This window comes from Trichoderma breve (genome assembly GCF_028502605.1).
Source record: "Trichoderma breve strain T069 chromosome 7 map unlocalized scaffold00007, whole genome shotgun sequence".
Lineage (NCBI taxonomy): Eukaryota > Fungi > Ascomycota > Sordariomycetes > Hypocreales > Hypocreaceae > Trichoderma > Trichoderma breve.
This window is the reverse complement of record NW_026611593.1, coordinates 38572-63886: the sequence shown is the minus strand read 5'-3', so window position 1 is coordinate 63886 and position 25315 is coordinate 38572. Positions and strand designations below refer to the sequence as shown.

The following is a 25315-nucleotide window of genomic DNA, read 5'->3' as shown; positions in this document are numbered from 1 at the left end:
TTTTGGATGGAATTCGGAAGGCCGTCGACTTATTGTACGAGGCCATGGCTATTTCAGGTCAAATTACGAAGAACTCGCTGGAAACAGTACCTCCCATTAGCAGCTTACGGAATGACATCCTGGACGACTCTCAGAATGTTGAGATACAAGAATTAGATTGCAACGATTTGTCCAACAGTTCATTTATTTCACAACTTCTTCACAGTGGCGAAGATGGCATATCTCCACTTTCAGTTGGCAGTCCATCTATCTATATAGGAAGTGATGATCTTGATGTGCTCGTTGGCAACACTCAAGGGACAGAGGAGAGAATGGACCCGACATAATTTCTGGGAAGATTTCTCGACATGTATAAGTGTGTAATGGAATAATAGAAGGTGACCTTTTCTCTTTTTCGGAAAGCTGTTGTTTAAGAGCTATACGATCAGAATCCAGCATAGTTAATATATATGTATATGTGTAAGGTATTTGAGAGTTCGAAGATCGATCTGTCAAATACTTATCATCTACGAATTTAGATAGTTTACTGTACGTAAGTATTGTTAGATCAGACTACAGTGGCTGATTGATATTATTATACCTGTGATATAGGCATATAACTGGGAAAAGTTACTGTATACTAGACCTTCGAGATTGTATAGTACCTTATGTACCCCGGACTACATGTATGGAAAGGGCGTTTTATAGCGTGAGCTAGCCTGTGTTATTAGTTTGCCTCGTGCTCAGTTAACGTGCATGCCGCATCTCAGCACTGGAGTATCGGGGCTATTAATTAATAGGCACCCCGCACCCCGCATAAACCGGAACTCACCCAACACATTAGCATCCATCTATTACTTCTACTTTCTGCCTTGTACTCCTGCCAGCGTCAAAGCTGTAGCCAGAAATAAATGATAAGCCAACATCAGGAGGCAAAGATGGGTCGAGGGGCCAAAGCCTGCAGTGCCTGTCATTGGAGAAAGGTACGTAGGCAATCCGATAGATCCAAATGACGAGAATTGACGATGGAGGCTGAGACTGGTTGCAGGTCAAGTGCGACGTACAAGCTGAGCCACCATGTACCAATTGCCGAATATTCGGGGATGATTGCGTGTACGGTTGAGTTACAATGAAGCGCAATTTACAATGCCCATATTGACATTATATAGGCCTCATCAGAGAAAGCGGAAAGGCGAGCTTCCACAAACCACATACTTACCGCCTTCTAAGCGGAGCACCAATAACCAGACCCGTATCACGACCCCAATACAAGCGCAAGAGCAACAACGGCGAAGCATTTCAGCGCCATCGCTACTAAGCCCAGCACAGCCAAACGGAGCAGAGGCCGGAGATCCACCACGGCCAAGCAATGCGAGTCCTGGAAGCTACCTCGGCCGCGCGGAATATGTCCAAGGCGTAGCCCCGATAGACGAGGAAGACGCGAAGGACTATGCTGATGAACCAAACAACGCGTTCTCTGAAGTAGATCATAGGTATCTTCAAGAACTCGGAGCATTAGAATTGCCGACACGCGTTCTTGGGGACAGCCTAATTTCGCATTTCATGGAGCGATGCTATCCGTGGATGCCTATCGTGAATCGATCAGAGTTCCGAAAGACAGACGACTTCGAACCCTCATTACTCCTCTTTCAATCTCTCTGTACTGCAGGGTGTAGGGTTTCAATGGCCCCGACTGCGCAGGAGGTTGGCCAGGCATTTTATCACCGAGCCAAAGCATTGTACTATTCTGGTCATGAGAAGAATCCGCTCGTAATCGTCCGCGCCATGTGTATGCTGCAATGGTGGAATCCTTCGGGGCCAGAGCATGTATCGATCGACTCCAGCAGCTTCTGGCTGCACATGACCGTTGGTCTGGCGCATCAGATTGGACTCCACCGGGAGCCAGACCGCAAGCAACCTCATCCTAGCTTACGGAGGAGACTTTGGTGGACCATATTCGTAAGTATTTTGTTACTGGTTTTGCGAGCAAACTATAAACTGAATTCACTGACTCTGTCCACTCAAAAGTCTCGAGATTGTTTGATCTCCATGTGCCACGGACGGCCACGGGCTATACATCCTGAGGGTTTTGATGTGAGGCCGCTAACATTGAACGACTTTCCTGAGTCTAATCTCGATGTCCACTTATTTCTGTCTTATGTTGACATATGTGGAATATTAGGTGATTTGACGGAAGCGATTGTTAGAGACATGTTTGGTCGAGCAAATCGAGTGGCGATTGAAGCAAGGCTGTTGAACTGGAGCCGTTATTTGCACGAGGATCTACGGATATACCATCAAGCTGGAAATTTGGCCGCATATAATTTCAAGGTTCGCCAACTGTGGGTTGCTTACTTTACTGCCTTGGTGCTTTTGTTCCCAACAAAAGCTCATGCGCCTTCCGCTATGGCGTTACTAGCCACTTCCTTCATTGTGGCCATTTTCGAAGAGTTTCTGAACCGGGGCGAGTTGCCTATGCTTGCGCCTGTATTCGTTTTCTATATGATGACTGCAGGTCTGGTCCAGTCAACCGGTCTGAGATGCCCGAACCTCGAGGTTGAGACGCGCCATGAGTTAGATATTATTGATCAATGTTTGGCAGAAATGGGAAAGAGATACCCGTCAGCCACCGGCGCGCGAAGGGTTATTCGCGCTGTTTGTCGCGCTGCTACCCAGCAAGACAAACATATTGAGCTATTGACATTTACAATAGATGACAACCAGCGACAGTACCTCGAGCAATTAGGACCGGAGCTGTGTCCCAAATGGGATACGATTCACCGTATGTCTAAGGACGCAGGGGAAACCACTGCTAGGCAGAGAGCAGTGATCAAACGACCACGTCTCACAGCAACAAGGGCTCAGAAAAGAATATCTGATGAGGGGTTAGAAGATGTTGGACGGCTGGTGACGGAATTTGATCCAAACCCAGTGCTTGAAACAGATAATATGCCACCTTCATTGGCGATAGACTCCCAGCAAGAGGTATTAGACACAAATGAATATTTTATGGAAGGAATGGACGGATTTGGAAATATGGCATCATTGGGAAATTGGATGCTAGGCACATGGGTTGGAGGGATGGTGGATATGGCCTCGCTGAACGCTTTCAACAGCTAAATATGCACAAAGACAGTGGCACTTTGAACGGTAATCTAATTTGTACAATTGCATTTTGGTGAAATGAGAATTCCAGAAGGCTATTAATACCTAGGTATATAATGCATCTGATTACTATCTCACTAACCACTCGGAGCTGATTTATAAAATGAATGAATGCCTGATTGTGACTAGAGTGTCATATTACTTCGCATGGTTTCAACCTCATTTATAAAATCAATGGCCAGTAATATATAACTAATCTGGTATGTGAAACTCATGCTCTTCAGAAACGGGCAAAGTCAAGCCTATGCATCTTAGTAATCAATATCACTGAGATAAACAAATGAGTGTCAACTAACCATTTGCCTCGTAATGTAATAATGGCCCATTTTGCACCAGTTTCGTCAACTTCTGCCTCAACTTTAGTAGTAAAGTTAACTCCGCTCATAATGCCATCTCCAAACTTCTCATTAAGAACTGCCTTGTATGAATAGCCATAATTTTGAATTATCTCATAAAGGCGATAAATAAGCGGCTCCGTGGGTGGCATAGGTCCTGATTGACCACGATTTGGGAAGCCAAGTAGCTGCTGCGCTAATACCTCGCGGGGAATGTCAAGGGCGGCGCTAAGCTTGTCAACGTCTTCTGGTGTTGCAGTTGTTTGCCCATAGAATAATGCTGCAACTGCAACCTCAGTGCGTCCAGTAATTTGTGCTAGCTGCTCAAATGTCAGAGCTTTAGCTGTTTTGGCCTCAAAAAGAAGTTTACCATAAGTTGGTAAACGGCTCTCTAAGGCAGACTTGATGTTAAAAAGCTATTAGTTTGAGTGGTTTCCCATAGAGGACATTAAACCACTTGCATCATATGTAGCCAGACGACCAGACATAGTTGTTAATATATAGAGACGATAAAAAGGAGAGAATAAGGCAGATTTATTACACGAGATCAAAAGTAAGAGAAACAGAGATGATGCTATAATACTTGAAGAGGAGCTTAAGATAGTACCTTCTTTATATATTAAACAAAATCCCTACAGGTTTATGTATGATTCCATTCTATAATTCTATTGTAACAATAACTCTAAGCGCTATTTTGTATACATTTCGCTCAAAGTACACAAGATCTATGAGGGGTACGCATATATTATCACGACAAAAAAAACAGAGAGGGGTATAAGTAACTGCCGACATAGCTAATAGCGGAGTATTGGCATGATACCGGATATGGCGGATAAAATACAGAGATAAAGCTATTCCCAACCCTATTATAATTGGAGGTTATTACAAGAAAGTGAATAATCAATAGTCACAACTTGCATGCGACAAAAGTCCTGCATTAGTCTACTATGCTATACTGCCTAAGACTTTTATACGGATCCCGCAGAAATGGCGCAGTTCCATAAGTGCTAATAGCCGAGCCGACCGAATGCCGCTGCTATGCCGCTGCTATGCCGCTGATACAGCGATTATGATGTAACTCATGACGAAATGAAAGGTAAAAGAAAACCCCCGAAAAGCGAAAAGCGAAAATCCAATTCTACATAAAAAGAGGTAAAGTATATAAGAACAAATAGTTAAGTTTTACCATTGGTATCATCTTTACACTCAACTTCAATAACCTGCACATCCATCCAGTCCCAACGTTTCCAATCTCACAGTCATCACAATGGCTGCGCAAGAGGGACAAGCTCCGTATACACTATTCACAGCCGAGACGGCTCAAATCAAAGTCAAAGCTGCTTAAGATGCCTAGAACATAAGGTCTATATATCCTATATCATTTTGTTCTCCAATTGCAGCTATTTACCAGAGCCATTAGAAACCTAGACGCTGTTAAAATAGTATATATGCTAGACTTAATCTAGTGCAACTGCGGTATATTTCTATAAGGCGGTAATAAGATTAAGTAGTTCCTTATTAATAAGTGAAGCAAAGAGGACGGCTACTGATTACACGAGGAGCTTTTTGCTTTAATCTTTATAATTCTATTGATTTAAATATATAGTAGATATACTATATGCCCCCCCCCCCCCCCTTCCCTTTACTTTTCTAGTTATTTCAACGCCTCAAGTCTCTCTATCTACCCAGGAGCCGCCATAGCTAAGGAGATGCCTCTCCTGGCATACTACAACCAAAAATAGAGGCAGGTCATATATTTTCCACTCAGAGTCAAGCAACATTTAGCCTTTTCTTTGGCACATCATCCCCAAAAGCGAATATGACTTTTTGGATTTTACCTTTCTCGAATTGCCTATATGCCTCCTCGGCATCCTCTATGGAAATGATGTTGTCACACATGAAGCTGCTTTACTTTAAGTACCTAATCTGCTCAACGTACGAAATAATCCATGTGACTTACCCCAATAGATGCTGTGCCTTTTTCAACACTTCGAGTGCTGGAGGGAAGACGGCGCGAACCGGGCAGCGGCCCATTTGCAATCGCAAGTTCTTATGATACGCCTCATTTCCAGTCCATGGAACCTAGTACCTCATAATTAGAATAAAAATGCGCCAGCAGTCAACTTCAATTGATCGTGATTCACATACCTCTCCATAATGCACACCGATGCTACTGATAACACCCCAGGGCCGCAGTATATCAAACGCCAGCCTCAATGCCGGACTCTGGCCCACAATTTCAAGTGCAACATCGATTCCCCTTCCTTCAGTGACTTCAAACACGCGCTTCTTCAGCCCCTCAAGATCAGTGGCAAAGTTCAGCGGCTCAGCGCCCAGTTGTTTTGCTCTCTCGAGTCGATCAGGGATGGAGTCAATGGCGAATAATTGTTTCGGCTTGAATTGGAGGGCTGATACTATGGCGCACAGACCTACAGAGTGGCAGTTGTTTGGTCAATGAACAATCTTTTAAGTGACTCGAAGCGGAAGATGAGTCTCACCAACCGGACCACAGCCGACCACAGCCACGACTGCGTCCTTTCTCTCCGTGTCTTTCAGCAAAGCATAGCCGTTACTGGCGGCAAAGTACCCAGTAGGTAAAATATCAGCCATTAAAACAAGAAGCTTCTCATCGATTTCTGGGGGGGCTAGGACAGCAGTACTATCTGCCAAAGGGATCCGCAACTAAAGTATACGTCAGTCATAATTGGAGATTATTACATAGAGATGGCGTGGCCAAAAGGCAAGAGACAAGGCTTACATATTCAGCTTGAGCTCCATCTAATGCTGTGGTGCCAATCAATGAAACCTTGACGCAACGGGAGGTTAGGCCACGAGTGCAGTAGAAGCATTCCCCACTAAGGTCACTCAATATTAGAACTTCCCTCATAGCTGGTGCAAAATGGCTAAGCGTAATGGATGTGGCATACCACTGTATCGAGAATGGGCATGTAATCTTATCCCCAACGTGGAACAACTTGATATCATCCCCGACTTGGGTCACAGTGCCGCTAAACTCATGTCCCAAAATGAATCCCCGAGGGACCTCGTGATGACCGCGATACATGTGTAGTTCGCTAGTCAAAGCGATCAGCTTTGCAAACCTTTTGGTAGAGCTACCTGATGGGTTGTAAAGAATACGTACGTTCCACAAAGCCCAGCATATTGCACTTTGACAATAATATCTCTAGGATCCTCGATTTGCGGCAAGGGTCGATCCTCCACACTGACGTCGTATTTCCCGTTGAACACAACTGCACGCATTGTCGCCATGTTGTATCAGCTTTGACAATGTATAATTTTTGTTCTGCACTTGTAGGAGAAATTGATACCCGGGGGGGTTTTACACAAGATCGTTTTCCATTGATGCGATAAACGAGATTTAGTAAACACAAATTAGGCTCCTTTATTTCGTCTACAGAACAATTCAACGCCATTTGGACTTGTTCGTACAGCTATTGCTTAACCCTGCAATCGCCGAGCGGGGAATCTCTCGGTGATTTTGAGTTTCGTGGCGCCCACTAGCTCGACAACTAAGGTACCGCTGAGGCTATCGCCGACATCATTTGATCAAATTAATCGGAGTTAGCATAATATTGCTGTCGTCGTTAATAAGACAGTCATTAGGTGTGATTTGCATGAAGTGTGTGCTGCTCGAGTAAGAGAGCTATGAGTAGTCTATCTATTTATCGTCATCAACTATTCGCCTATAGTAGAGCACAGTATACCTCTGTTTTACAAGAAACAAGCCGTTCACAATGGAGTCTATTTTGTTAAAACATTTTGAATACACTGTAAGTAGATGCAGAGGGTACTCTGGATGTCTTCAAAATTTGGCTGATGTATGAGAAACGATCATCAGTTTGAGGATCCGTCTTTAGTTGACAATCGCTGTTTCGTCAACGGGCAATGGATTACCGCTGCCAGTAAAAAGAGTTTTCCTGTACATGGTGAGTAGAGATCGTAGTCCCTAAACAGCTTCTATAATGGTATTGCATTTCTTTCTTCATGCTAACGTTGGCCAAGATCCGGTCGATGATGCAGTGGTATGCCTCGTACCTGATCTATCCGTTGCAGAGGTTCGGGACACCATCAAGGCTGCTGAAGATGCCTTCCAAATCTTTCGCAAGGTTCCGCACCGTGACCGTCGCTTCATGCTGCGTCGTTGGGGAGACCTCATCAAGGCGGCACGGAATGATCTAGCAGCACTATGTACCATTGAGCTCGGCAAGCCGTTTAGTGAATCGCTTGGTACCGTGGCATATGGCATAGATTACCTTGACTGGTTTGAGTCCGAATGCGAACGCATCTACGGCGAGACGATCCCAGCCTACCGCAGGGGCACGCGCATCATGACCGTTAGAGAACCTCAAGGTGTTGTTGCCGCTATTACCCCCTGGAACTCACCGGTGGCAATGATCACTCGAAAAGCTGGAGCCGCAATTGCTGCTGGCAACACCGTGGTTCTGAAACCTGCTCCAGAGACACCGCTCTGTGCTATTGCCATGGCCAAGTTATTTGAGCGCGCCGGGTTTCCCGCCGGCGTTCTCAGCGTAATCACTTGTAGCCCAGAGTCGACGCCCATCATCGGAGAGGAACTCTGCAACAACAAGCTAGTCAAGCACCTCAGTTTCACCGGCTCAACAGCAGTGGGCAAAATTCTGAACACACAATGCGCACGTCATATCAAGAAGACCAGCCTGGAGTTGGGCGGCAACGCACCGTTTATCGTGTTCGAAGATGCCAATATAGACAGCGCAGTGGATGGCATGATTCTGTCCAAATTTCGGTCCTCTGGACAGACATGCGTTTGTGCAAATCGCATATTTATCCACGAGAAAATATATGACGAGTTCGCCAACCGGCTCAAGACTCGAGTTGCCGAGACAATTCGGCCTTCAGCCTCCGTCTGGGATCCAAAGTCGAATTTCGGACCGTTGTATGCCGGTAAAGGGGTGGAGAAGGTGCAACGGCATGTGGATGATGCGGTGAGTCGAGGAGCGAAAGTAATTCTCGGAGGTAAAGCCGAAGACAGCTACGGACCCAACTTCTATCCTCCAACTATCATCACTGGATCAAAGTCGGACATGTTGTTCTGTCAGGAAGAGACATTTGGCCCAGTGGCATGTCTGATACCTTTCTCCACCCAGGAGGAAGTCATTAGTATGGCAAATGATACCGATGTTGGTCTAGCAGGGTATTTGTTCACAGAAAACATCAACACGTTGTGGGATGTCGCAGAAGCCCTTCAAGTTGGCATGGTAGGATGTCGCGTTGGTTTGGTCAGCGCTTGTGAGCAGCCATTCAGCGGTGTCAAGGAGAGCGGACTAGGCATTGAAGGTTCTAGCCATGCTCTGAAAGAATACACGAATATAAAGAGTATTACTCTCGGTGGGTTATGAAAACTAAAATATAGCGTTATGCGTCTTATTGCAATAGCGATTAAACCACGTTGAGGTTTAGTTAGGGATTAAGATATAACAGGTTATTTTATTTCCAATTCTTATAGCAATAGAGCTGTTTTACGCCATGTTTGGTGTCTGTCTGCCTACCTAGGTACCAATTCAAAGATGCATTCTCTAGTCTGTTCTCCACAGCTACCTACCGCATAACCTCGCAAAATTCGTCGGTGGATCTCCCCAGAATTAAACCCTGTTTTTGACAGGATAAGGAATTGGCTAACTTCCTCCTGTTAGCATGCTACCATGAAAAGAACGATCCACCAACGAATTTTGCGAGGTAATACTTTATTGGCAAATTACTGAACATTTGTTTTTTCCAGTTCAATTTGCCTTGGAGGTACTAGCTGAGTCCCGGGCCGGAGCGGCGAGTTAAATTATTACGAGAAGTTGTACTTTGCAGAAAAAGGTATAGTGATAATAACTAGCAATCACTTAGTTTATGCTTCAAATTACGAACTTAGAAGGCTTGTGCTTTGCAGAAAGAGTGCTAATGCCTATTACTATTTGTTATACATAAGTTGTATCAACTATTAGCTATAAGTTAATTTTGACATAGCATTATAAATATACTATAGTGAATGATTTATATAAAGTGGTAACATGAAGTCAACTCTCTTTAGGGATACTGCAGTAATAAATAATTAAAATGCATGAAGATTCTAGGGTATACCAGTTTGCGGGGTACGCCACTACTCACGAAGATGACTAAGGCCCTTAGGTACTCTCGGGTGCGTGGGATATGTACTAAGGGAGCTGAACGACTACATTGGCTCCATCCACCCAACCACATCATCTACTTCTCCCCATTGGCCTCAGCGTAGCCAGCTTCTACATTCATTCTTATTAATGCTTGCCAGTCGGCGGATGGCCTGCACTTCCTGCAGGCAGAGTAAGGTAGGACACCCTTCTCAGCCCATAAGGTTCATGCATAAACAGTTGTAACACACAATCCTAGTCTCGCTGCGAGAAAGGCGATGGCCGCTGTAGGCGGTGCGAGAAACACGGCTTGTTGTGCAAAGAAGACCCCCAATTTCACAGAAATAACAAAAATAGGCAAGTAACTCAAACATTGTCATGAACGATCAGTTTATAATGGAGGTATCTAGGCGATTTGATGAATTGGAAAAGCGCCTTGAAGTATTCATGAATGCTCTCGAACATTCGCAGCAAGGAAGTTCAACAGCGCCAACACCCCAAGATAGACCACGAGTGGAAACTTCACCGCCTATATCAGATCGTCAGAGAGATATATCACAGGTGGTGGTGCATCCGGCTATCGATCCGTCTCTACAACCTTCTCAATCCGCGGGAAGCGATTTCTTACCGCCGAATGATCGTCGTACAGTGCCTTCAGTATCATCTCCCACTTCTGTTGATGCAATTTCTTGTTGCATAGGAGCTGTTCGGCTCAAGAATACTCATATCAATGAGCTATTCAATGTGTATGTTCTATTTGATGGCCAAAGTGTATCCGCGGTGCTGCACAGCTAATCAAGAGCAGATTTTTTACTTCGTATCACCCGTTCCTCCCCTTTCTTGATCCTGATCAGACGCCCCATGAGTATTTATCCAAGTCATCATTGTTATTTTGGACCATAATCAGCGTTGCTGCGCGTCGTTATGAGCGCGACGTCAGCCTATTGAGGAAATTATCCAGCTGTGTTACAAAGCTTGCTTGGGAAGTAATTTCCACACGAGGGAACCAACTCACCACTATACAATCGCTGCTGCTTTTATGCACTTGGCCTTTCCCAACGTGTTCACTATTGCTTGAAAATACTCCGGTATGGGGTGATATTGCACTAAGCATGGCTACCCAGTTGGGTCTATATCAACCAGATCAACCTGGCTATTTCTCTCGGTTCAACTGCATTTCCACAGAACCTCTTCAAACTGAGAAGATCCGAACCTGGCTGGCCTGTATTATAGTAGCTCACAAGTAAGTGACACAGCGTGAGCTTTGCCTTGAACTACAGCTAACTTTGACTAGCAATGCTGCGGGATATGGATCACTTCCTACAACACTATCCAATTTCGCTCTCAAAGGAAGAATCAGAGATGAATATTTCCCACGTATTTCACAACCACTGAAATCTCAAACCGAACTACAAGGGTTCTTTGGTAAAGCTACAAGAGCAATGTTCGACAATCCAGCGGAGATTGAGGGACCGGAACCGACAAATGTTGGTCCTTTTGTCAGAGCTCTGGAAGCTGATCTTGAAAACGTTTTCCAGGGGATGGATGGAACTTCCGGTAAGATATTTGATCCTTATTGGTTCCGCAGTTTGGCCTCACACATAAATAGACTTGACTCGTCTTCACTATACGGCAGTGAAGCTGTTTTTGCTGATCCAGCACTTTTTCGATCCCGATTCTCCTGAGAGAAGACTCGCCGTCCTAGAAGCATACAATTTTGCGACTACTTTTATCACATATATTGTTGAAGTGGACGTTAGGATAAGCCTTTTTGCACATATCCCAGTTCACTTATTCCGAATGCTATTCACCGCCGCGGGAGCTGTGTTCAAAGTCCTAAACTCATCTTACAGCCCGGATGTTGACACAGAGTTGGGAAATGCCACTCTAAACCAGGCTATAAGCGCCATGAGGAAATGCTCGGTGGAAAATAACGACGTTGCAGGACGGCATGCAGAGATCATGCGCCAGCTTTGGCTGAGCACAGACACCGTCAGCACGCCTGGTTGTTGGCAGCCTCCATCCCTGGTTCATCGAAGCCGATTTGGGGCCAGTTTAGCGTATGACTGTCTCTTCTACTGGAGGGACAACGTCGGAGGACAACGAAGTATTGGATTAAACTCTTCCGCGACGAGTTCGTATGCCCCGAATAGCCGCTGTTTACTGCTTGTTGATCGCTGCATCTTGTTTCGAGAAATCTCACTAATTATCGTGCTCCAAAGTTCCAATAGGATCAGACGCAGTGTCGGAGGCAGCTTCCGCAGCCACAGAACATGTGTTGAGCTCAAATGCACCTGAATTGCAAGCTCAAACCGACATGGACTGGGCAAGTTTTGCATGGGCGTCAGGAATGGATTTGACCGCGGATGGATTTAATTTCGATATTTAATGTAATTCATGAAATGTAGATGGAGCTCTAAAGATTGTTAGCTTGGGATGTTCGTCATGTCGGCAGAAATACGCCTGATCAAATGTGCTGTTTAACTTGTGATCCCTATTGTACTGACAATGTTGCAGCCCCAGCAGACTCTAGATTCAACCGAAGCTTATATATACAATCAATCTGAATGGTCATTATTCTGTTATAATGATCAAAGCTTGGAGCAAAAAGCATTGACTTGAGGTGGAGACCAATCGTCATGCGTAATGTAAGCGGCGTTAGGCATAATTAACCGTGAAGGTGAACAATGGGTAGAAGGTTGCTTCCTTTAAGTGGAATGAGGATCAAGAATAAAAAAAAGAAGTAAATGAAGGCCACCTGAATTTCTTTCTCGGAGCGGAGCGGCCCTCCAGGACAATACGACACCTATTCAGCGCCGCTTCGCTCCGGATTCTATCCTACCCGCTCCGTTTACTTGGAGACATTATTTAGGCTACGTTAAAATAAATGTCATGTGATATAAAGATTCGTAAAGAGAGACGTAAAGTTTGAGGAAGTATATGGATGTATGGAGAAGAAGTAATCGAATATATATTACGAAGTGTCATCGTCGATAACGAAAGCTGCCTCTCAGGTCATCTCTTAACCACTTGATCAGCATACCAGTTCCCAAGAACCAGGCTTTCAGTTCCAATTTATTTTACGTCAATATTATCAACATGACAAGTCTTTCATATGATGTCATTGTGGTCGGCGGCGGCAACGCAGCCCTCGTTGCAGCTCTCTCTGCTCACGAAGCTGGCTCCAGAACTGCCATCCTCGAAGCAGCCCCCAAAGCTTACCGTGGCGGAAACAGTCGTTTTGCGTCTGCTGCATTCAGGATCGTCCACAATGGCATGGAGGATATTGAGCCACTGATTCACCCAGATTGGAAATATCTCGCCAAGCGCGCAAGGCTCGTGCCCTTCACCAAGGAGCGATATGCAAATGAGATGTTGGAGACTTCTCGCGGTCACTGCGATAAAGAGGCAATGCATGTCATGTTTGATCATTCCTATGATACCGTAAAGTGGATGCGCGACCAGGGAGTGCGATGGAAGCTTGCACTCAGTAAGTTCTTCAGCGAAGATCAAATCACACAAGATGTTGTGGACATCAACCCAGGGCTTTGTTTAATTGCCGATAACGAAGGCATTGGTCTGACCGACAATCTTTGGGCGGCTGTAGAGAAGAGTTCCATTGATGCTCACTACTCTTCTCCTGCTTATGATCTTATTACCAATGGCGACAACATCCTCGGAGTTCGCGCGCGACAGAAGGACGGCTTTGTCGATTTCAAGGGCCAGGTCATTCTGGCATGTGGTGGCTTCGAGGCATCGCCCCGCCTTCGTCGTCAGTACCTTGGGCAAGGGTGGGATCTGGCTAAAGTCCGTGGATGCCGCTATAATACGGGCACCATGATTGAGAATGCCATCTCTCACGGAGCACAAGCTACAGGCCACTGGGGCGGTTGTCATGCTGTTCCCGTCGACCACAATGCCCCCGCGGTTGGCGATCTCAGGCTGACTGACAAAACGAGCCGATATTCCTATCCTTTTGCCATAATGGTTAACAAAGACGGACAGAGATTTGTGAATGAGGGCGAGAACACGTTCGAGCTCACTTACGCTGCCATTGGAGAGCAGATTGCCAAGCAGAAAGAAGCAGTCGCATTCCAGATCTTCGACCAGAAAGTCCTCAAGACTTTGGAGCCGCGTTACTCGACCGCCACACCTGTAGTTGATGATACTTTAGAGGGACTTGCTCAAAAGCTTGGACTGAATGTAAAGCAATTTGTTGATACGGTTCGAGAATTCAACGCTGCAGTGCCAAAGACGGGCCAGTTCGACCCCTTCCACTTGGATGGTCTATCCACAAGAACAAAGTTGGCTATCCCCAAGACCAACTGGGCCCAGGCGATTGATCAAGGCCCTTTCGTTGCATACGCTGTTACATGTGGTAAGTTTATGCCCCATCTGTGGGCCTAACAATGCATTTCGTTTTATTCTTACGAATCTGGCACAGGCATTACGTTCACATACGGCGGCCTCAAGACTGACCCCTACGCTCACGTTCTTAACAATGAAGGAGAGAAGATGCCTGGTCTCTGGGCTGTCGGTGAGATTAGTGGAGGTTTCTTTGCATTCAACTACCCTGGCGCTGCGGGTCTAGTTAAGGGTGCAGTGTTTGGGCGACTGGCTGGTCAAGCTGCGGCGAGAAGGGCAAAAGATCAGAATAGGGCGTAGGTGGCAAATATTATCCAATGGACATCGAGACTGTAAAGAAGCGCCATTAGTTTAGACAAAATGATAGATGAATTCTTGCCTTCCGAGAGACAAAGATCATATATTAACAGAAAGCTTGTTACTTTCTTATATCATACGGAGGGCTGAGTGAAACAAGTTAGTATACTTCATCTGAGATCTTCCGTTCTGAGCGAACAACTCGTAATCTTGAGCCAGCTCCATTATAAACCAGGAACAGAATTTAACGGCACCATCATATCAAATACTACAACATTCATTAATACATTCTCAATATAGTTTCTACAGTTGTCTGTGAATCATAGCCCTTTTATCATTTAGATACCACTAATATTTATACTTCTCTTCCAGCTCCCAGTACTTGTTGAAGCCAACAGCCTCACAGACCTCTCCGGCAGACATGATACGTGGAGGTGCCCCAGCTGTGAAACTCGCTTTCAAACGCTCCAAAGCCTCCCTCACAGCCTTGACTCTAGCTGCCACCATTGTAAAGGGATATACAGCTATTGAGAAACCAATTTTGCCAAGCTCTTCAGCTGAGAGGTTATCTGTCAAGCCACCTTCAATAATGTTAGCCATGACGGGGAAATTGAGGGCCTCAACCGTCTTCTTCATCGTCTCTCTATCTGGAAGAGCCTCTAGGAAAACCATGTCTGCTCCAATCTCAATGAACTTCTTTGCTCGATAAATTGCTTCGTCCCATCCGAGGATAAAAGAATCCGTGCGAGCGTTGATAACAATATCGACTCCTTCATTGCGGGCATCCACAGCTGCTTGGATTCGTGCGAAGGCCTCCTCCCTGGACACTACAGATTTTCCTTTAGTATGGCCACATCGCTTCGGCCAAGTCTGATCTTCGATCATGATACCCGCTGCACCAGCCATGGCGAAACCTTGGACTGTGCGCCTAACATTTACAGGAGAACCGTATCCAGTATCTCCATCTGCAATGATAGGAATCGTAGTTTGTCGTTTGACTTCTTGAATGCGGTTGACCATTTCTTGAAAGGCAATGTATCCCTTTTATATCGTTAGCATAGCAGCCTCACTTTCATCACACCTTAGAATCATGAACTGACAGTATCTGGTAATCCAAAGCTAGACGCGACCATGAATCCACCCAAAAATATGTACGGGAACCCAGCTTCTTCGACCAGGCGTGATCCTAGTCCATCATCAGAGCAACATGTAGCGAGAATCTTGCTTGGGTCCGAGTATGCTTCGCGAATCATAGCCCGAAGCTGCGATGCTTGAATAGAAGGTATTTGCCCCCTACAAAGAAGAGTGGACTCCGTACCTCTGTTTGGTTCAGCTTTTGGCGAGGACATGCTGTTGAATTGGAATGGATAGGGTTTCATTTTGGGCAACGTTCATTAAATTTGTAGCCGGCTGAGCTCTATACTTTCGCAATTTGCCAGACAACTTCACTGAAAACATTCATCAACATTGCCCTCATAAATTCCTTCACAGCAACTATATACGATTCTGCAGGCTATTCTATGGTCAAAAATATGCCGAGAATAACCATCGGAGTAACAAATCTCCTATTCTGTAGCAAACCGAAATTAACCGTATTCTATTATACTATCAGCCGAGCCGGATATCCCGGAACTACACTTGGCTATCACCAAATTATTCTTCATCATGCATTACTGAGATATTTACTCAAAATATGTAGACGCTCTCCGTTCCGGGCCGCTATCCTTCAACTTGGTGGCCCCGGGCCGGTCGGCGCCGACGCAAAAATATGACCAGACGTGCCTAAGAAAAGCCACTTGCCTACACCATCCAGCCTAAAGCCAAGCTAAAAGTTCGCTGAGCAAAATAAAGCCATATGACTGGTAGCTCATTCCGGGGAAACATGGGGTTCTGGATCTAGGTTTGATGTGGGCAAGTTTGCGGGGAATCTGGGGAACAGGAGCAACAGAGTATATGCCTATGGCACCAACTGACCGACAAATAAGAGGATTGGCATTTCAATACCTTCTAACGCCTTCAGCTCCATCGTATAAAATGGCCAACGGACTGAGCAAGAAGACCTGATAGATCCGTCTTTCTTACCATCGGAGGGATCTCTACCTCATATACGACAACTTGTTCTTCGAAGTTGTCATTTCAATCAATCAATTTTCGTTGGCTCTTATTTCCAACTATGACAGTGGAATTCAGCTCTGCTGGTGAGATGGAAGCCCAAGTCCAAGATGCGTCTCATATTGAACGAAATCGGCCTACGGCTGGTCAATACATCATGACCAGGTTAACAACGCTGAAACCTCCAATGAACAAAACTCCAAATCCTCTGAAATTATTTTTCCTGTTAAACAAACAACAATGGCTATTCTTTCTCGTCGGGTTCGCTGGCTGGACTTGGGACGCCTTTGATTTCTTCACGGTCCCTTTGACAGTCACGGAGATTGCCCAATCGTTCAACAAGGGTAATTCAGACATTACTTGGGGTATCACTCTTGTTCTCATGTTCAGGTCTATTGGAGCGGCCATCTTTGGAGTTGCAGCAGACAGATACGGAAGAAAATGGTATGAAGATTGATTGGATCTCGACGACTGTATGGAAATGTCTCTGACCACTAATTCTTGGATCGTATAGGCCCTTCATTATCAACAACATCCTCTTTGTCGTGTTTGAAATGGCTACCGGATTCTGTCAGACATATGTCCAATTCCTAGTGGTCAGAGCATTATATGGAATTGCTATGGGTGGCTTATACGGAAATGCCGCTGCAACCGCTCTGGAAGACTGTCCCCCTGCCGCACGCGGTCTCTTTTCTGGCATACTCCAACAAGGTTATGCCTTTGGATATCTCCTCGCGACTGCTTTTTCAAGAGCTTTGGTTAATACGACTCCTCACGGCTGGAGGCCACTGTACTGGTTTGGGGCGGGCCCTCCTGTCCTCATCATTCTTTTGAGATTATGTCTCCCTGAGACAGAGACTTTTCTGGAACGTAAAAGAATTCGAGAGCAGGAGCCTTCTGCTGCACAAACATTCATGAAAGAAGGGAAAATAGCTGTGAAGCAACACTGGCTACTCTTGATCTACCTTGTATTGCTTATGGCAGGGCTCAACTTTTTGGTAAGTGGGATCATGGACCAGAGAACAGCAGCTTGACCAACTCATTACAACTAGGCACATGGGACGCAAGATCTGTATCCGACATTATTGAAGAACCAATACAATTTCTCGGCTACCACGGTAACTATCGTGCAAGTCGTTTCCAACTTTGGAGCCATTATCGGAGGTACAATCGTTGGATACTGCTCCCAAATATTTGGACGAAGACTCAGTATGCTCTGCATGTTTGTGTTGGGAGCTGCGTTGCTATATCCGTACACATTTATCCATACGAAGGCTATCATTGCTGCAGCACTTTTTCAGCAATTCGCTATTCAGGGTACCTGTGGCGTCGTGCCAATTCATTTAATGGAACTTTCGCCCGCAGCTCTCCGAACCTTCGTTGTGGGTACCTCGTATCAGTTGGGCAACCTTGCCTCGTCTGCTTCATCAACTATCGAAGCTACCATTGGACAAAGGTTTCCTCTGGGTAAGCCTGCAAGCTTGAATAGCGGGGTGATTACTCAGTATGATTATGGCAAAGTGATTTGCATATTTGCCGCATGTGCATATGCATTTCTATTTATTACCGTAATTATCGGGCCAGAGAAATTGGGCATTGAACTTTCTCTTCAACAAAATGCAAATATCACAGAGGCTAATCAAGGGAATATGCAAGAGTTAAGTAGCGCAGGGAATACCACTGACTTGGATAAACAGCGTGGGGAACATATTGAGTTCTCAAATACCTAATAGCTACTGAATGAACTATAAATCTATTATCAATATTGCTCCTGAGTAAAAATGGCGAACTATTCAGAAAAATTAGTATCAAAAGAAACTTCATGTACTCTTTAATCAGCTGCTTTATTCCTTTGTCGTATTTAGTAGGTTCAATTCGCAATTTTCACATTGTCAAGTCAGACATACATTCCGAAATTAACTACTTCCCTATGCCACTGAGTCTAGCAATATTAACTTATGTATTTCCACTCCCTCCAGATGTTGCTAACGTACACTCAAGAACAACATCATGCCTATATAACATTAGAAAACAATAAACCTTTGCAGCAAATGATTCATGAATAATAGAAATCAACCGACCCATAAATAAATAAATCTCGAGACGTGCCATCGAACACCCGTACGTGGCTTGGTAGCCATTTGTCTAAGACATTTGTCTCTTGATATTCTGTTCCACGTTTGATCCGCGACAGAACTTGAACAGCTCCTGCCCGTTTACAACGAACGTTTTGGAATGTTGTAATTCGGTCCGAGATTTCGTCTTTTGACTTCATGTTACCGAAAAGCATTTCCAAGGCACCTGCGTCTTCAATGGCTAGATTTACGCCTTGCCCAGATTGAACAGAGTGTACCTATAAGTAGAGATGACGTCAGCCACAGCCTTGCATCAAAGTTCCGAATTTTGAAATGGAGCGCCGTACAGGATGAGCAGCATCGCCAACTAACAGTAACTGCCCCCGCGACCAGCTTTCGAGGGGTGACTGATACTGCAGTATCCACGGTTTGATATCTTCAGCTACGCTACATATCATTCGTATCAACTTATTCAGCGCCTGGACGTTCAATACTAACCGTAAAATAGAAATAATAATAGGATTGAATTCTGAGAATTCTGCTAAAAGCTCCGATAGTAGTTCATTTTGGCCGAGTCCTATATACAATAATTAAGATCAGCTCGACAGAAGTTTTAATGTTACTATACCTTTTAATCCGACATCCTCATCCGATTCATAATAAGCGACAAAGTTCTGAAGCTCTCCCCTATACACCCTGAAGTTAGAGCTACACTTCAAGTCTCTCTATTTGTCAAACAGATATGCTTACCCTTTGCATTCATACCAAATAAGTCCTTGATGATCAGAGGTAAGGACAGACCACCATCCACTTTTTCTTGAGTAAATATCTATGACGCCTTGAATTCTCGTCAAGGTCTCTGTTGGGATGGTGAATCGGAAAGCGTTCCACCCAGTTCTCACTGGACTGACGTCTTTCGATACATGCTGTCTCGTAATTGACTAGAAACATTAGATCAATGTGGGATATGGAAACATAAAGAGTGCCCACATGAATACCGTCAGCACCGATGATTAGATCTGCATGGTGAATTGAGCCGTCTGCCAATGCGATATATCCCTTTACTGGGTCCTATTTTGGATATTAGTGGCCTGGTATACCAAACCTCAAGAGCAAGAGAGTATACCACATCAACAACCTTCATGCCAGTATAAAGAGTAGCGGCATTGCCTATGTCTGTCGGGGTAGTTGCTAGTCGTTTCAATTCTTTATGGTAGTCAGGCCGATATAGGAAGTGAAAATCGGCCTCATAGTCCTAGTAGAACAGTTAACCAACTAAGATTAGCAGCATCATTGCTCGCTTACGTTCTCAACAGATGTTTTTTCAAGCAGTTGGAGGGTGCTTGCGCTGAATAACTGGTACTATTGATGGCCATGTTTATTAGCTGCTTGACGCAATACTGTGACTCTGGAACAAGGCGAAAGGAAACAAACTGCCCCGCGGCAGGGAAGAGCATGAGCTCGAGAGAAGTCAAATCCTGCGCGGTCAAGTTAGCATCGACGAACCGTCTTCCGGGTTAGTCGCATATTACCCCAGCTGCTTAGGATTTTTGTAGCATTTGCGGTGACATTTATTCCTGCACCAACTTCGCCTTTTTGGAACGATTTATCAAAAATCTGTTGAAAATGTCAGCAGCGTGACCGGTATTTAAATTGCACATTAGCAAGAGACCTTGACACGATGTCCAGCAAGCTTCAGCGCCTGCGCCGCTGCCAGTCCAGCAAGCCCAGCTCCAATAATGATACAATCAAGCGCAATAACATTGGAAGACATGATTCCAAACTGTTCTGATAGGAATTTAAGTAACAGAATTCACTGCTCAATTATCCCTTTTAGCATTTTCTGCCGCACTGCGCTTCCGCATGCTATCGGTATTTGCCGGTCAATCTCGGTTTTGCTCGGGCTTGCTCGGTCTTGTTCGCTGGCATCACATTGACAATACCTATCTTCACGTAAGCTAACAATGTTGTTAGTTACGAAGTTTGATCATACAAATAAGGAGATAAATGTTTGACACATTAAGATACCTAAGGCACTCCGCATCTGCTGCCCACTGCAAAGGCAAACTTAATTACGGGGTTAGCCTTGTATACAGAGATGATAGGAGTTCCGATGTAGGAAGATAGTCAAAGAATTAGCAACAATTCTGAATCAGATTGACTGGATATTTATCTAGATTGAATGAATTTGCTACACACTGTGGCCCTTTTCCCAAAATTGAGAATCTCATTCTGGAATGTAAGGAATATTGACCTTAACAATCTCACGTGACATACACGATGTTCAATCTTCAACCCCTCAGTCAAGCGACTACAGAGCTTGTTTTCTTTACCATACTTTCGCTTGCTTGCTTCCAGACTCGGAATATTCGGAAAAGGGAATTGAATCAGTATGGATAGTCAATCCGACCGTCGCACTACGCGCAAAAAGACGGTTGGCCAGGGAGAAGTTGACCGAATCTTAAGACTAAGAAAGAGACAGAGGGACAGCAAGGCGTGTTATCCGTGCCGACTGCGAAAAGTCAAGTGTGATAGCAAATCGCCTTGCAAGACTTGCGAAAAACGCGGTCACCCAGAGATTTGTGTATATACTAATTTCAGACAAGAAAACGACAGGAAAAGCTCTGGTAATCTTCTTAGATTTCTTGATTGTTTGCCAGTTGGCCTGCTAATCCACACGTTTGCTAACGTATAGTTAAGCAGATAGAACGTCTACACCGCACTCTGAAAGACAGCCGGAGATTGATGAACCTGATTCTTCGCATCAGATTATCACCGATTATCCAACAATTCATGGTAATCTTAATAGCCACCTAGTATCCGGCGGTAATACTGCTGCGGTCATTGTTCGTCTTCAAAAGAGAGAAGGAGAGTCTTCTACTCAAGATGATGTGGAACAAATGCTAGGCCTACAAAACACATACGGCGACTATCCATTTATGAAAGTGAAATCTTCTCAGGATCGATGGACTTCTCTACTGGAGATTCTACCAAAGAAGGAAGAGGTGCTGAAGTAAGCAGTAACGCGTAGCCTATTCGTTTATCATCTAGCTGATCGCGAACACGTATAGGTATTTTCACTTGTATCGAGCATTCGTCTTTCCATTCAATCCAATTCTTGCCGAGATTAATGATTTTGAGTTAGAACTTCGTCTTTATTTAAAATCACTCGATACTGGCGAGCTTAGCGACCCACTCAAGGAATCTCATCGCTGGACAGATGATAAATCCCTAGGGCAGATTGGATTAATCCTTGCTACCATGGCATCAGGGGTCCAGTTCTCAGACTTGAGCCACGGTTCAAGAGCGCATATATCTCGTGATCTGAGTGTGTGGAATGAATACCCGGCAAATCAAGCATATACTGATCGGCGTGATAGTTCGCAGGGCTTTCCATGCCCTTCGACTTGCTAACTATCTATGTCGCCCTACTGTTCAGGCTATACAAGCTTTGCTGGTCATTGGAAATGTTCTACAGAATAATGGCCAGTCTGATGCTTCTTCAGCACTGCTAGGCTGTACTATACGGTTGGGCCAGGCGTTGAGGCTGGATATGGACGACTCATCATCATCACCATCATCAGCCTCTTCTAGAGATTCCAAGACTGTCAAGACTACCAATAGGAAAACATAGTATCTATCTCAGACTTAGTCATAAGCGGTTGTTTCTCTAACCTAACCACTAGGCTTTCCATTGTGTGGCAAGATAGCCTTCTTAGTCTTTGCCATGGTCGACTTCCTGCTGCATTATCAAGATCTGGATATTCCTTCGAAAGTTTATTACTTCCTAAGAGCCTTTCATTCACAGAAGCCATGCATTATATCTGCCAACTTGCAATGGCAATTCTCGAAAGGCATGAGACAGGGCGCTCCCAAATAGCTCTCTCTATGCAATGGCTCACAATTCTCGATCGTATTCGAGATAGCACTCAACCCCATTTACGCAATCAGGATGAATGTGAAAACTTGCAAGAATGTCTCCATTTTTTAGCCTTTCGATTAAATACATCATTTCTTGAGACTGTCATTTGTAGGCCAGCTCTTGGAAAGGCTTGTCACGATACAAATACATCTGAATATGAAAGAGCGCGAATGAGAGCCAAGGGAAGCTTTACAAACGCATTGCAGGCTTTTCTTGAGTTCCATACTTTAAGCATTGTTCCCCTTCGAACTTGGTCAACGATCCACACGACCTTGAGTTCAATTTTACTGACAAGCATCTGGGAGGAAGCAAAGAACGACTCTATAATTTTGGATCTCCAAAAAAGGACTATTCACATTTTTGAGTCTGCAGGATCCTCTCCTGGTACGGCTGACAATACGACGGTTGATGATTCCCAGTGGCTATCAGAGCCTCATATTCAACTGCTGAAAACAGTGAAGAATGTTGTCCGGCAAAACACAGCCCGTAACTTGGCTTCCGGGGATGATCAAAATGGGATCGTTAATCCCCCAACAGGCTCAGGAGATGAATCAGGCATATTCCCTACAATAGAAATTGCAGAGTGAGATAAGGTTTATGCTTTATTTGGTTTCTAACTTTGCTAATGCCCAATAGCGACTGGAATGCCTATTTTTCTGGGCTATTGGACGATCTAGACATTCTCCCGATATCTAATTTAGTAATGGATATGAACACCTGATGTATGATAGCTGCAGAACATACTTTCATAGCTAATGACAGCGGCAGCTCCTAATATTTTGCGACGGATGGTGTTGGTGTTTGTTGGAACACGAGGCTAGCTGAGATATAACTAATTGTGAAAGAATTTGTATCTCTTGGCTAAGATGAGAATTAATCAAGTCATCAGAAATTGAACTAATCTTCGTAGTTACCCAACTATTCTAAACAATATATTTCTTAACTTGTTGCAATTTTGCTTTGGCTTGTTCGAGAACTTCATCTGTCTTGCAAACTGCAAACCGAAGGTAATTGGTTGCAGCGACCGTACTTTGTTCTTTATAAAATTCTGAAACAGGAATCGCCGCTACTCCCAGCTCTCGAATTAGAAAGTATGCAATCTTGAAGTCCCGCGGCCTGCTTGAAATGTGTAATGGAAATGGATAGTCCTCAGGAAGCTTGATCGAAGCCATATTTGCCAGAACAAAATATCCTCCTTCTGGATAGGAATACTATAGGAAAGCTAATGAGCATGAGATTAAAGTGGTGAAGAGAAGGAGTACACGAACTGGAATTTTAAGCTCATCAAACACCTGAATGAACATATCCAGTTTTCGCTTCATTTCTCTTTGACTATAGTCCCAGAATCCTACCTGGTTTGCTTTGTCGAACGCGACAGCAACTGCTTCTTGCAATGGAGACACGCTACTGTAGCAGATGCGAGTATGAGCAGCGGCAACATACTTTATCAGGTGATCAGGTCCAACCAGGTACCCAATTCTCCAACCAGTGGCTTGGAATGCTTTGCCTGCTGATCCAACAGTGAGCGTGTGAGAAAAAATATCTTCGGACAGAGTAGCCGTTCTCGTGAACGGAACGTAGCATAGTCGGTCATAGACTTCATCCGAAAGGATAAGAACATCGTGCTTTATACAGAGAGATGCAATAGTTTCTAATTCTGGGCGTGAGAAGATTTTTCCAACGGGATTGTGCCTACTGGAGTTAATAAGAAGAAAATAACATTCTTGAGGTATAAACGCACGGTGAATTTATAATCTATCCCATTAGCTTCATAGGAAGTGTGATTCCCTCATTGAGAAGACTTACAATCATTTTGGTACTTTCATTGAAACTATCATTCAATTTCTTAAAATCGACCGTCCACTCTGCCGAGGAGGTTCTGAGAGTATTCTCTTGTGGAGCGCTGAGGGGAACATAGCGAATAACACCGCCAGCCATCTCAATGTTGCTAATATATCTAACGATAGTCAGTTTTCATAATAGAACCATGTATTCTTCGAGACGTACTGATCAAAAAACGGCTCAAAAAGAATGACTTCGTCTCCTGGGGAGATAAAGGCCATTAGTGCGCACAGTATTCCTGGCTGACTATTTAGTGATCAACATACGGAAAAGTCAGATTCCTATATTTACCCTCGTTTGCCCCCGTTGTTACAGTAACCTCTGTATCTGGGTCTAATTCACGATGGAGGGACAGCGAGTATTCCCGGGCGATGGATTTTCTCAGACTAGAGCGGCCCTACGAGATGAAGAGCTTTTAGCAAACGCGAATTCAATAGTCAAAGTGTCTCACCTTTGTGGGTGCATATTGGTTGCAGTCCACCCTGTCTAGCGCGTCCTTTGCGGCATTGATTGCAAAGTCGGGAGGATTGTAATCACTATTTCAATTCCTATTAACGACTTTGATTCGGTTCAGCGTATAATGCCACCTACAAAAAGCCTTGGCCCATATTTGCAATAGGTTGGATAAGAGATTCGGCGGCCGCCTCATTTATAATGGACCTTGAGCAAAACGGATTGTCAGCAGTGTATTACGTATGGGCTGTGCTCTATTGTTCATACCACACATCCTGCTGCTGGATCGCAACCCGTTCCGCAGGCTTCAAACCTTTGGGACTGGAGGCCATTATGTGAATTGAAAATCAGTGTAGGAAGAGTAAATTACGAAAGGTGTTTTATTCAGAATACGTGAGTACGATAGTTCGTCTGAACCTTTTTCCCTGGTAAAGGCTTTTGTTGTTTCTTAAATAGCCTGGTCATGGAGAAGGGTTTCCGTTGTAAAATCCGAAAACATCCGACTCACCGAACATTACGAGCAAAGCCGAAAGTCACAAATATCAGTGGTCTACATTAGGTCAGGGCTAGGTTAGTTACTTTAGATAGTATATGAGGTGCTTTTTTCACGATTAC

General features: G+C 44.6%; 8 protein-coding genes across 8 annotated transcripts; 4 read left to right on the top strand and 4 right to left on the bottom strand.

Moving 5' to 3' along the window:
- Positions 1-917: 917 nt before the first annotated feature.
- T069G_10189 (fungal specific transcription factor domain-containing protein) lies at positions 918-3099 on the top strand (the record flags this gene model as incomplete). The annotated part of the gene is made up of 5 exons (XM_056177399.1): positions 918-962; positions 1028-1092; positions 1149-1938; positions 2008-2761; positions 2831-3099. 5 exons carry the CDS (start codon positions 918-920, stop codon positions 3097-3099), a joined length of 1923 nt encoding a protein of 640 aa, XP_056023689.1.
- A 265-nt stretch (positions 3100-3364) lies between these two features.
- Positions 3365-3967, bottom strand: T069G_10188 (uncharacterized protein; the record flags this gene model as incomplete). Its single annotated transcript, XM_056177398.1, has 3 exons — positions 3365-3386; positions 3441-3880; positions 3941-3967. The coding sequence occupies 3 exons, from the start codon at positions 3965-3967 to the stop codon at positions 3365-3367; spliced, it is 489 nt and encodes a 162-aa protein (XP_056023688.1).
- Positions 3968-5249: 1282 nt separating this feature from the next.
- On the bottom strand, positions 5250-6740 carry T069G_10187 (alcohol dehydrogenase groES-like domain-containing protein; the record flags this gene model as incomplete). The annotated part of the gene is made up of 7 exons (XM_056177397.1): positions 5250-5382; positions 5440-5561; positions 5628-5908; positions 5978-6161; positions 6238-6334; positions 6407-6553; positions 6622-6740. The coding sequence occupies 7 exons, from the start codon at positions 6738-6740 to the stop codon at positions 5250-5252; spliced, it is 1083 nt and encodes a 360-aa protein (XP_056023687.1).
- A 494-nt stretch (positions 6741-7234) lies between these two features.
- T069G_10186 (aldehyde dehydrogenase family domain-containing protein) lies at positions 7235-8878 on the top strand (the record flags this gene model as incomplete). The annotated part of the gene is made up of 3 exons (XM_056177396.1): positions 7235-7270; positions 7339-7426; positions 7503-8878. 3 exons carry the CDS (start codon positions 7235-7237, stop codon positions 8876-8878), a joined length of 1500 nt encoding a protein of 499 aa, XP_056023686.1.
- Positions 8879-12733: 3855 nt separating this feature from the next.
- On the top strand, positions 12734-14299 carry T069G_10185 (FAD binding domain-containing protein; the record flags this gene model as incomplete). The annotated part of the gene is made up of 2 exons (XM_056177395.1): positions 12734-14012; positions 14079-14299. 2 exons carry the CDS (start codon positions 12734-12736, stop codon positions 14297-14299), a joined length of 1500 nt encoding a protein of 499 aa, XP_056023685.1.
- Positions 14300-14644: 345 nt separating this feature from the next.
- Positions 14645-15675, bottom strand: T069G_10184 (phosphoenolpyruvate phosphomutase domain-containing protein; the record flags this gene model as incomplete). The annotated part of the gene is made up of 3 exons (XM_056177394.1): positions 14645-15337; positions 15397-15482; positions 15615-15675. 3 exons carry the CDS (start codon positions 15673-15675, stop codon positions 14645-14647), a joined length of 840 nt encoding a protein of 279 aa, XP_056023684.1.
- Positions 15676-16469: 794 nt separating this feature from the next.
- Positions 16470-18122, top strand: T069G_10183 (sugar transporter domain-containing protein; the record flags this gene model as incomplete). The annotated part of the gene is made up of 4 exons (XM_056177393.1): positions 16470-16852; positions 16923-17406; positions 17461-17875; positions 18106-18122. The coding sequence occupies 4 exons, from the start codon at positions 16470-16472 to the stop codon at positions 18120-18122; spliced, it is 1299 nt and encodes a 432-aa protein (XP_056023683.1).
- A 5206-nt stretch (positions 18123-23328) lies between these two features.
- T069G_10182 (aminotransferase class I and II domain-containing protein) lies at positions 23329-25032 on the bottom strand (the record flags this gene model as incomplete). The annotated part of the gene is made up of 9 exons (XM_056177392.1): positions 23329-23616; positions 23674-24097; positions 24147-24160; positions 24212-24362; positions 24413-24485; positions 24539-24644; positions 24699-24783; positions 24839-24907; positions 24968-25032. 9 exons carry the CDS (start codon positions 25030-25032, stop codon positions 23329-23331), a joined length of 1275 nt encoding a protein of 424 aa, XP_056023682.1.
- Positions 25033-25315: the final 283 nt, after the last annotated feature.